The following is a 12816-nucleotide window of genomic DNA, read 5'->3' on the forward strand; positions in this document are numbered from 1 at the left end:
GGAACAACATTGTGGGCGTGTGCAAATGAATTGTATTTTATCTTCATCTTTAGCTGAATTGTTTATTTTCATGGCCTTGGAGTTGATTTAACACGAAAGACATTTATTTTCCTCATGGCTGCTAACCTGTCTTTACAATGATTTATTAATTGCTTATCTGTGCCTGAATGGTCAATTTTTACGTCAACAGTAGGGATTAAATCCATTCTTCTCTCAAATACTACTTAGACTTGCACCAGATGAAGCCTGGGAATATTGTGCACTGAATTATTTCAATGACTGTGGCCCATTATGATGACCTTATTCCTCAGAAGGTAGGGGGTTCATATTAATCTGAGTAGAAATAAAGTTCATTTTTAGTCTGCATGCGTATTGGAGCATTTTGTTCTTAATGTACTAATATATTAATGATGAAGCCTTAATTAGATGTAACCTGCTGGTCTCCTAGCACAGTAATTAATATGTTGTTTATATAGTTAAAGCAATGCTTTACTAAGGGTTCCTTTTACAAAGTCACAGTAGTAATTCCTGCGCAGCAAATGTGACGAAGCCCATAGGAAATGAATGGGCTTTGTTGCATTTGCCCTGCTGGGAATCTCTACTGTGGCTTTGTAAAAGGAGCCCTATTTTAGTTAGAAAAGTAACAAGAAAAGGGACTAAGTGGACAACTTGTCTTATAGTCAAGTTTCTGTTACATATTTTCATTCACTGCGGACATAACTTTCTATTTAAAATTATGATTTTAAGAATAAAATTAATTCATTGCTATCAGTCATGCATACAGTAGAAATAAATAAGAGCAGGTGCTGACAATGTTCAAAATTATTAGCATTTAGTAACAGCAAAAAGAACAATAAAATTGACGCTCAGCTAGAGTACTCTGACTTCTCTTTTGTAATTTATTCCCTATTTCTACTTCCCTGTTTCTTTTTGAAATGTAAACAGCATTTTGAATGTGACGGTCATTAGACTAAATCCACAGCTTGGTGCTGCTCAAGAACACAGTTCTAAAATCTTACCAAAGAGATGAAAAGATTTTCCACAGAGCTTTTTGAAGAGTACATTAGAGGCTTCTATTTTTAGGTGTCTAGAAATTATAAATCTGGGATTCTTTGAGGGTGCAAAAAAAAATAGTAGCGTTCTCTACTGAATCAAGTAAATAGACTTCTGCAGCATGGACAAAGTCCAAAAACTGAATGGAGAGTTCAAGAAAAGCTGTAGGAGGGGAAAGAGAATATTAGGGGAAGTGGTGTTTTTCTGGTGTTCATCCAATAAAACACTTTTTTTTTACATTGGGATTTATTATCAGTCTAATATTCTCCCAAGCTTTTAATACATAAGGTGACTGACTATACACTCATTCTGCATCAGAACTAGCTTGCTTCACACACTGTAACTTAGATCAGTTCCTTATCTCTTGCTTAACTATACAAAAGAGGTTGCTTTGAGTTTAGCTAACCATCAAATTATCCCAACTGACTCTGTACCACACATCTGCTCTTGTTCCCTCAGCTATATGGTAAGCCGTATTGTAGAAAATCTTTAACATCATATCTATGTTAGTTGAATGTTCTAATGCATACTTATTAGATGTATCATTAGTGTTATGCTAACATTGTATTATATCTCTGGTATTTGAATTCCAGTGCGGTTAAATGTGTATATTTTTTATACTGTTTCATGGTAGTTCTATTAGTAGGTTTCAATTTACTGTTTTCAAGTTTATCTCTTTTGTTGTATTTAGTTTATACTTGGTTATTTTACTATTGTTATGCTGTAAACAAAATTATAAGTTTTATGTTAAACGGTACCTACTGTACAGCGCCTTGAGTGAATCTCAATAAATAAGGCTGTTCATGGGGGAATCCAAGATGGCGACATGCACCTAGGAATGTGGAGAACCTCTTTTCCTTAATACTAATATGCCAAAAAGAAGAGGTAGGGCAGCGGTCTGAGCTTCGCCAATGCCTACCTTATTACCTGCTGGACCTATGGACCGCTTTTTGAGGACTCCAGGACAAGAAAGAGAGATCAGGAGCGGTCCCTTAGGAGATGCCGGCATTATGGAGGAATTATCGGCGACTCCAGGGCTTGATGTTATGCTGAGCCCTGATCAGAGAGCTCCACCCCCGCAGCCTCAGCGGACTAGCTCTCCCTCCGAGGGATCGAGAGGCCCAACGCCAAGTAGTGAAGTGGACCAAAGCTCTAGTGAAGCTCAGAGGAATCATCTCGAGAGGGAATTAGGGGGACAGTTAATACCCCCTAAGGTGAGCAGTCACATTTCATCAGTTGCGGGACACGGAAGCAAAGAAGGTGGGACGATTCCAGAACCTTTGTTTAATGTGCTTCCTGGGATATTGGAAAAACCGGCAGAGGTAACATTGGACTCTTTGTGGGATTTAGTTTCCCAAATGACATTATCTTTACTACAGCAAACTAACTCTTTGATAGAGAACAGAGTGGTGAAAAATGAAATAGATATAAGATCTTCTTTTGAACAATTGGAAAATACTGAGAAAAACCTTGTAAATATAGGAAATGTACAAACAACAATGATAAAGGATATTTCAAGTCTCAGAAGTAAAGCGGCATTATATGATAATCATATGAGAAGATATAATTTAAGATTTATAAATTTTCCAAAAGTAAAAATGATAAGTCCTTTGGAGATGTTGAAAAGATATCTGCAGGATATATTGGAAATTCCTGAAGTTAATATACCCCCTTTTACACAAATGTACTATATACCTCAGAAAGATTCAGTTTCGACACAGCAACAGACACCACTGGATGTTACTGCCCTTTTGGAAACTTCAGACACTGAGCGGGTTATTCCAACAACTTTAGTTGCCACAGTGGCTTTTTTGTCTTTTTTTTTTTAGGAATAAAGAAAAATTGTTTATGGGACTAAAAATACTGTTATTTTCAGATCTCGAGGGATACACAAAAGAGGCTGAAACAATTTTTATTAAAACCTGCAGTTTTGCAACTAGGAGGCACATTTTATTTTAGATTTCCTTGCAAGTGTATTGTTTGTTATAAAACACTTAAATTTGTGTTCATGGAACCATCCCACTTAACATCCTTTGTTTCCTCAAAAAGAGCTGAGGGAGTGTAATAGTTTAATATCTTGTTTTTTCCTAGCTGCATTTTTTCTTTGAAAATTGAATTCTTTAAATTTCCTCTTAACTTGTGCAGAAGGAAACCCCCCCCCCCCCCCCAAAATAATGTGGACTTGAGCGTTATTATAATGTGTCAGAATTTATTAGTATTGATTATTGTTTGATATTATTTAGATTTGTAATGCTTTTCCGGATCAAGTGTTAATCCTTGTATTAAGATTTAAATGTGTAAAAAAAAAATCTCAATAAATAAAAAAATAAAAAATTTAAATCAGAAGCTCTAAGTACAACTATTTGTAGAAAACAAAAGAGATCAGCTGATAACTAGTCACTGCTGAAAGTAAGTGATCTATATTCAGAGGTCTTATACTGGTGTGAATTCAAAACAGTCAATGAGACTTCTGGAAAAGCTCATGAGATCTTAAAATCCAGATCCTTCTATGTGCTATGACAGGAAAGAAATTGGCGTGGACAAATCAGTATCAGTGCATTAGCAAATCGAGTGATTAAGCAGTTTTACTGTCTAGATCACTGGAAAAGGCAGCTTTTCTTTTTTCTTTGATATTTTCTATTGTCCTTATTTCAACTTCTCGGTCTTTGTCCTATTTCTTTAACTGACACACTTTTTGAGGCATAGTGCAGAAATGATTCCATAGTATCTAGTTGGGGAAAAAAAAAGTAATAGATTTTCAGCTGGCAGTGCTGAGCACTTTTTTTTTTTTTTTAAGTTGTAAGAACATTGTTTACAAATCAGTTCTTGCAGCAGGATTTGCTTATCAGGGCACAAATTGTTGGAATTCCTTGCCGAAGTCAGTGAGGGGTCAGTGTGATTAGAGGATGTTAAAAACTTTCCTCTTTGGAAACTTTTTAGGTGTGGATACTGTACTGATCTCCACGCCTAGTCAATTTTTGGTTACTGAATCTTGTTTTCATTCTCCACTGTTTTTTACTTTCTCTTTCTATTGCAATGTACTATGTATTCATAGTCTAATAATATGTTCACTTTGTGTTCTGTATGATGTGATTTCACTGTATTAGCCACACACACTGAACTCAGGTTGCTGGGATAATGTGAGATATAAATATTGTAAATAAATAAGTGCTTAGTGGTTAAAGATAGATATGCTATGTATGTCGCCCTATTATACCTACTAAACTTAGTTGGCTTACCACTGAATATCCACGCTTAACTGGCTATGTTGTGCGATATAGTCGGTTAGCAACAAGCTGCTAACTGCAAATACTCAGAGGAGATAACCAGTTATCTCCCGCTGAATATTCATAGTTAGGTGCTAAAATGTTATTTAACCGGACTGGAGTCATTCCTGGCTGGTTAAATGATTTTGAATATCGGCCAGATAGTGCCTAATGGCAAGGGGGCATTCACAAGGTAGGCTCATAGGCGGGGCATGACATATCAAACAATTATTTGCTTGTTTGTGGCTAACTGCTGATATTCAGCAGCAGTTATCTGGTTAGTGTCTGCGCTGAAAATGGCTAAGTTGTAGGCATTCCAAAGGCAGAGTTGGCACTTATATGGTTAAGTGCCGATATTCAGCCCTTAACCACATCAGATAACTGCTTAAATTGTACTGCATATATATAGCAGTCCTATCTTTCAGCGGTTCAGTTTATGCGGTCAGGGGATCAATATTGCACTTAAAGCCATGCCGGCCGATATTCAGCACTATATTCAAGCCGATATTCAGCCAGGCATGGCTACTGACCAGTTAAATAGCACTTCTGGCTAAGTGCTAATAGTTAACGTAAGATAGCTGGTTATCTCTGTTGAATATTACTGCTTAACACATTGCAGCTAACCAGCTATATCATGCAATATATCTGGTTAGCTGTGAATATTCAGCGCATCACAGATTATGTGTAACTGCTGAATCGGGCTGGCCAAATAGCAGGCCTGTCTTTGGCTGCTATAAACTTAATCCGCCAGCACTGAGTATTGACTTAGCCAGTTAAGTTTAAACTGGCCCAAAAAAGAGATGGATGGTCAACGTTGGTCACCGGAAACATCTTGGCATTGAATATCCAGGCTCAGCACCAATCATGGGACTTAGCCGGCCTGCCTCCTGCAGGCTGAATATCAGCTGAATAAGCTTTAGCGGCCAGCCTAAAACCGGATATTCAATGCCAGCGTCCAGCAGTGAATACCCAGGAATATCAGCCGGTATGTGTTTAGGTTACAGAATACTGTCATTTACACACTAAAGTGCCGCCTTTAGGCCCACACATTTGTGCCTGCCACAAACCTCATCCAACACTGCCCTCTTTCTGCCTCCCATCCCATCCCTAGGAATCTCCAACCTCTAGAAACAGATGGGAACAGGCATTGCGTTGACCGCTGCTGGCGTTAAACCCGGAAATTAAATGCTGGGACATGTCCCGGCATCGGCAATGAATTTCCAGATTTCCGCTAACTCATAGCTAGTGAAATGCGATATTCTACTACTACTACTATTTAGCATTTCTATAGTGCTACAAGGCGTACGCAGCGCTGCACAAACATAGAAGAAAGACAGTCCCTGCTCAAAGAGCTTACAATCTAATAGACAAAAAATAAAGCAAGCAAATCAATTAATGTTTAGAGGAAAGAGGAGAGGAGGGTACGTGGAAGCAAGAGGTTACAAGTGATTACAAGTCAAAAGCAATGTTAAAGAGGTGGGCTTTCAATCTAGATTTAAAGATGGTCAAGGATGGGGCAAGACGTAAGGGCTCAGGAAGTTTATTCCAGGCGTAGGGTGCAGCGAGACAGAAGGAGCGAAGTCTGGAGTTGGCAGTAGTGGAGAAGGGAACAGATAAGAAGGATTTATCCATGGATCGGAGTGCACGGGAAGGGGAGTAGGGAAGGACGAGTGTGGAGAGATACTGGGGAGCAGCAGAGTGAATGCATTTATAGGTTAGTAAAAGAACTTAAGCGGTTATGGGTTACTGCATAATAACAGGACTAATTTTGATATAGTCCAATTTATATGGTTAACCTGACTGGTTAAGTACTGAATATTGCACTTAACCGGCTATGCGTTAGCCGGCTCCAGAAATCTAAAAATGAGTTTTGAAAGTAGTGATTTTGGTGTTTTTAGGAAAAAAAAAGTGTTTATCTGCTGCTTTGTGCTGTTTTTTGGACATTTTTCTGTTTCGAAAATGAGTTCCTATTTTATTTTTGGCTCCTGTCATCAGAAATAAAATATATTAGGGCAACAAAGAAAGGAAGGTGTATGAATAGCATCAAGGAAAGATACTCTAGAGGCAAGAAACAGCTAAATTGGTAATTTGTGAATTCTGGAGAGTTCTACTGCTTTAAGTTGCTGCCAATGAATGGGACAAACATGACCTTTTCCGATTATAAATTCTGAGAAAGGTAGTTTTAAAATTCCCCAGAAAGCTAAGAGTCTAGTTTTCATATGGGAAATCCAGTTAATGTCGCCGAAAATAGCAATTGGGATGCAAGGCTAGAGGCAGGAGAGACTTCTACATTGCTTTTCAATATCTTAAAATTAAGAAAATAAAAATCTGTTTTACTTCAGATGCAGGCAGGTAAGGTCTTTTCAGCAGTGGCCCTGAGGTTTAGTGGATCTTCAAAGTTGCTTTACTTATGGTTCTGTTGTCTAAACTGCAATAGAACTGGCATAGTAATGTGGGTTATTGCTTAGTTCTAATACACATTCATTCATAGGGGTTTACTTCCCAATCGACTAAGATAATAGGATACAGATAGCAGCTGCATTACCATGAATATACACCTCTATTGGAGGGTAAACGTTTGCACACCAGAACAAGAAAATTTAGAATGATATTTCCTCTCAAATCAGACAACTGTCATTTTATTTGCATTTTCGAAAGGCTCTAACTTTTTTGTTTGTTTGTTTGTTTGTTTTCAAGGATGTGAGACCCAGGGTGAAGGTTATGGGGTAGCCCTGGGAATAACTCAGTCAGACAAGGGATATAAACGTGAAAATAAATGTTTCATTCACCTGAGCCCTGGGACCTGTTGCTTCACAGACCAGGAACATTAGATGTGACAGTTTCTCCTATTTAGCAACAGTCTGAAATAGGCCTCGGGCAAGCAGTCTGTGACTGGTGGGGTGGGGTTGGTTGCCCCCCCACCCCCAACATAGCCTGGAAGTTCTTGGGTCTTCTGAAACTCTGGTCTGGCCCCAACCGGACCTCAACAAAGCTTGCAAATCTTAACAAGGAACAAAGTTGGCTTACCTCAACCTGGTCACAGTCGTTAAACATACTCAGTGAAGGCATAAACTTGGGTTTCAGTTCTTCCTTCCCTGGGCCTCCTTAAACTCATACTGGCTCTGTCTTTTAAACTCCCAGGTATTGACTCTGCCCCTCCTGGCTCACTTCCTCCTTGGGTGGGATCAGTACTTTTAAGGTGGCCCCGGCTCGTTAGAGAGGGACTTTTCTTAAGGTTGAGGGGCAGTGTTCTATAAACCCTGTCACAAAGGATTAGTCATTGAATATGAATGAATTTTGAGGAAATTGTTTATAATTTCCTCTTTAATTTAGATAATGACCATCTATCTTGTATATAAGAACAATTTTAAAAATGCTTTGTCTTTAGGAATAATTGCTTTATTTTAAGTGATTTTTGGAAAATTGTCTTGTAATTCCCTTTTTTGAGAAGGTTTACTTACTGTAAGCCACTTTGAATTCTTTGGAATAAAAGCTGCATATAAGACTTAGGAGGAGGAGTAGCCTAGTGGTTAGTACAGCAGACCTTGATCCTGGGGAACTGGGTTTGATTCCCACTACAGCTTCTTGTGACACTGGGCAAGTTATTTAACCCTCCATTGCCCCAGGAACAAATAAGTACATGCATATACTATATAAACCACTTTGAATATATTTGCAAAAACCACCAAAAGGCAGTATATCAATTCCCTTTCCCTTAGGGCCCTGTTTACTAAGGGCACATTAAAGTTTTTAGCACACACACTAAATGCTAGTCACCCACAGGAACATATATTTATTTATGTTACATTTGTACCCTGCACTTTCCCACTCATGGCAGGCTCAATGCGGCTTACATATTGTATACAGGTACTTATTTGTACCTGGGGCAATGGAGGGTTAAGTGACTTGCCCAGAGTCACAAGGAGCTGCCTGTACCGGGAATTGAACTCAGTTCCCCAGGACCAAAGTCCACCATCCTAACCACTAGGCCACTCCTCCACAGCTGTGATTGGCTGACAGAAAATTGGAGGGACTTAATGGAAAGGGAAGGGTGTCTAATCAACTGACTCTGTGATGCAGTACTTAGAGCACTGGCCTGGGAATCAGAAGGTGGCTGGTTTGAATCTCCCTTTTACTAATTTTTAATTTGGAGGTCCCCAACTGCTCTTGCATGTTTTATTTTTCCTTCCAATTTTTGCTTTCTGCATGGGTCCGGGCAGCACCAACTAAACTAAATTTGCTCGGGGGACCTGCATGCTGCTGTCATGGAGCTAGGGATGATATTTGAGGCTGGCATAGAGGCTGGAAAAAAAGTGTTTAAAGTTTGAGTTTTTTTGGTGGGAGGGGGTTAGTGACCACTGGGGGAGTCAGGGGAGGTCATCCCCGATTTCCTCCGTTGGTCATCTGGTCATTTAGGGCACTTTTTTGGGACCTGTTCGTGAAAAAACAGGGTCCAGAAAAAGTGTCCTAAATTCTGGCTAAAAATGCCTTTATTTTTTCGATTATCAGCCGAGCGCTCCCATCTCTCCTCAGTCGATAACCACGCCCCAGTCCCGCCTTCACCATGCCTCCAACACGCCCCCGTCAACTTTATGCGTTCCCGCAACGGAGTGCAGTTGGAAACGCCCAAAATCGGCTTTCGATTATACCGATTTGGGCACCCACAAGAGAAAGACGTCCATCTCCCGATTTAGGTCGGAATTTGGGCATTTTTCTCTTTCGAAAAAAAGCTGGATAGGCAACTCTAGCATTGAGCACACGATAAAAATGCTAGCACAGCTTAGTAAACAGGGCCCTTAATATTCAATTCAATTCGATTCAAATCAGGACTTATATACTGCTAATATCCCCTGTTCAGGGTTCAATGCATTTTATATCATAAGTGGAATGACAGTTGGATACAATGTCATAGGTAGAACCGTGGTTAAATACAATCTTATTGGTTGAATTCAGTCTTATATAATACTAGAGAGTGCGAGAGTAGTAAAGGTGCTTCATTTGATATAGACAGGGGACATAAGGAAGTGGTGGTTGTTATGTAGCAGTCTTTGGAAAGAGGAAAGCTTTTAACCTCTTCTGGAAGCTGAAGTAGTTAATCTCTGTTCTAATGGCAAGTGGAATGAGTTCCATAACGAGATTCCAGATACAGGGAAGAGTTAGCTGAAGATCTTCTGAAATTGGATTCCCTTATAGAACAGTGGGGCTAAAATCAATTGTTTTTTTTCAATCTGTTGGAGTGAACAATATAAACGGAAGAGATATTAATCAGCAATTCAGATGTGACACATTACAGAATTTGGAATACTAGGCAGGTGGCTTTAAACCTAATTCTTTCAGCTATGGGTAACCAATGTAGTTTAGCAAGATATGATGAAATGCTAGTATATCTATTCATTTTGAAAATGAGTCTTGCCGCTGTGTTCTCTATGTAGCTTTTTCTGATATTGGGTCTGAATACCAAAAAATAAGACATTATAGTAGTTCGGATGCGGTAGGATAAGCATTTGGACCAGTAGTGCAAAGGCTTTTTGATCAAAGAATGACCTGCCTATGTGTCTTTCTTCTATGTTTGTGCAGCGCTGCGTATGCCTTGTAGCGCTATAGAAATGCTAAATAGTAGTAGTAGTGGTAGTGTAGTTGACTCATTTTAAATATTGTTTTGCTCCATATGAGAGGAAAATGATAGTGAGGAGTCGAGTAGGACCCCAAGCACTCTGGCTCCTTATTCAACTGTGAAGGTTCTATCATTGGATAGTGTTGAAGTTGGGACATCAATTCCTCGATTCCGGTACCAAAAGATCTTAGTCTTTTGCGTATTCAGTTTTAGTTTATTTGCCAAAGACCAGGTCTGAATAGCATTCATCCCAGTGTTACAGAACAGATTAGATCTTAATAAGAAGATGCAATTGGTATGAGGAGCACGATGTTGTTAGCATATGATAAGAGTAGCTCATCTAATCCCAGGTGTATTGAGCTGAGAGAAGACATATCGAAGTTAAATAAAGTTAATATAGAATAGAATGAATGCAAAATTCGACTGACATCACATCCTTCCCCAAATTTTCTCCAATGCAGGAAACAATCACAGGATTATATGGTCCTATATATTATGTATGGCCATGCTGACGCTGAGCATAGACAGAGCAACTCTGAGCCATCTGCTTGGGGAAGCACACTATTAGAGGTTGCAGGGGTAGGAAATGCCAGCACTCTGCTCAAGGTCTTTAGTGATAGGTTAGGTAACTAGGAGATAGGATCATGTAGGAAGGAGGGATGAGGAAATCAGCCAAGAAGTTTTTTTAAATTTTTTAAAATTGGGAATGCTAGGAGATGGACTTGAAGTTTAGAGGCAGAGAAAGTTCCTGGGAGAGGAATTATGTAGGTAAATGCTGATTTTCTCAGGTCTGAAACCAGCTGCACACATTTTGGCCACCTAGATCTGTGCAAATTTTCTGCTGAACTTAGTAGACAAATTTAAGGTTGAAAATTCATCAAATCCTAGGTGGCTGAAATTTTACTGCTTAGGTTGAGCACCCAGCATTGTTTGTAAATTGTGATGTTGCAGATACAGGAATAGGTGCCCTGCTTTTCGGTTAAGGGGATAGAATAGGTAGGAACTGTAAGTGTTCCAGCTGTGAAATCCTGAAAAATTAGCTGAAGGAAAAAACAGGACACCCTTTGTATGAAACGTAAGCTAATATCATTTCTGTGTCTCAATAAATAGGTGCAGCTGTGCAGGAAACTGATAACACAGGATGTCTTTTGTGGTGAGCTCCACAAGATAATAAATAGCAGCAAGCACAGATAGTTAATTGTCTCAACTAGGAAAGCAGGGGGAAGGAGAATGAGATGGCTCTGGTATCTCCTCTTGCTAGTCACTGGCAAAGGTCATTGTGGGTTTTGCTTTGACTAAAATATGACTGCAGAGCGCATACATCATAAGAACTTAAACCTCACAAGGCAAAGCATTTACTACAGATGCACTTGTGGCTTGACACTGGGACATAGGACTGTAATTGTCTGAAAACCAGCTTGTTCCAAGAAGGGGGGTCAGTGAATGGACAGCAGGCCATGTCAAAGGATGTGACCTTCTCCCCTTCCTGATAACATCCAATGAGTATTCATTGAACCCCTGCCCTTAACAAGTAGAGTTGGAATAAACACAGTGCCTTCAATGGATAAAAGGGAGTGAGGAGAAAAAAGCTGTTCCAAGAAAGATACTTCATGGAAAAGAAGGATCACTGAAATAACAGAAGGGAATCATGACGGTGTGGACCTGGAAGTTCTCCACCAAGCCAATACAGAATTTCCACAACTGGAAATAGGTGAGATAAAATATTATTGGTTTAATTATCAATTAATGTATAGGGATACTACAGTGATATTTACAGGAAACTAATATGTATATCTCCTTTCTTAATATATTTATTTTATATACCAAATTTCAATTGTCATAATCTACTAATTTGTAACAAATACATTTCCTGATAACCAGAGATGAACCAAAGTACTGTGGAAGGCCTGTTTCCATAGTTACAACCCTATTCCACCTTTCTGGAACAATCTGATGTTGATGAAAGCAAGCCTGAAAATACTTTATCAGTTTTCAGATTGGCAGATTTATTTTGTTCAAAATATTGTGTGTTTGCTGTCTAACTAGGATTATAAACATGTACAGTGTTTATATTGTGTGAGTCAGGAAGCCAAATGAATGTGGAGACTTGGGAATGTAATAATAAACAATGAATCCATGAGAAAATTGAGAAAGTCAGAACCACTAGAGATTCCTTAGGTTCTCACAATAATTCTGCTTGCATTCTATAATTAGAAGATGGATAATATTAGTTCCTTTTGGGAAGTAAAGAGTGAATGCTAAATATATATTCTAACAGAAACCTAGTAAATGAAAATATTACAGAGTTAAGTACAGAAGCTGTAGCATAATGTGGCAAAATGAGTAATTTTCCATTAATTATGGTCAAGTTATTAAACTTCTGAGCTTTGGCTTGAACTTTATCTTTCTTTTAATTGGTCCTTCATAGTACAGCTGTTTTCTTTAGAATTAACTTTTTTAATACCATCATCAAAGTCCCTGTCTACTTGGAGGGGCATTTTTGAAAGGGACGTCCAAGTTGCGATTTGAACATCCTTGCTTAACGTCCAAATCTAGGGGTGGGAAAACCTGTATTTTTGAAAAAAGATGGACGTCCATCTTTTGTTTCGAAAATACCATCAGAGATGTCCAAATCCTTAAATTTGGATGTCCCTAGACATGGATGTTTCTGACTTTTGGCAATTTTTGAAACCAAAGACATCCATGTCAAAAATGGCCAAATGCAAGCCATTTGGTTGTGGGAGGAGCCAGCATTTGTAGTGCACTGGTCCCCCTGACATGCCAGGACACCAACCGGGCACCCTAGGGGGCACTGCAGTGGACTTCATAAATTGCTTCCAGGTATATAGCTCCCTTACCTTGTGTGCTGAGCCCCCCAAACCC

At 39.1% G+C, this 12816-nt stretch overlaps 1 protein-coding gene across 1 annotated transcript in view; it reads left to right on the forward strand.

The window, feature by feature from the left end:
• Window positions 1-236: 236 nt before the first annotated feature.
• Window positions 237-12816, forward strand: part of TAAR1 (trace amine associated receptor 1) — a 71660-nt gene continuing 59080 nt past the window's right edge. Inside the window, exon 1 of the mRNA XM_030195502.1 lies at window positions 237-314. Coding sequence (XP_030051362.1) covers window positions 292-314 — 23 coding nt within the window. The 5' untranslated portion in view covers window positions 237-291. The remainder of the gene's footprint in view (window positions 315-12816) is intronic.

Source organism: Microcaecilia unicolor, chromosome 3 (genome assembly GCF_901765095.1).
Source record: "Microcaecilia unicolor chromosome 3, aMicUni1.1, whole genome shotgun sequence".
Lineage (NCBI taxonomy): Eukaryota > Metazoa > Chordata > Amphibia > Gymnophiona > Siphonopidae > Microcaecilia > Microcaecilia unicolor.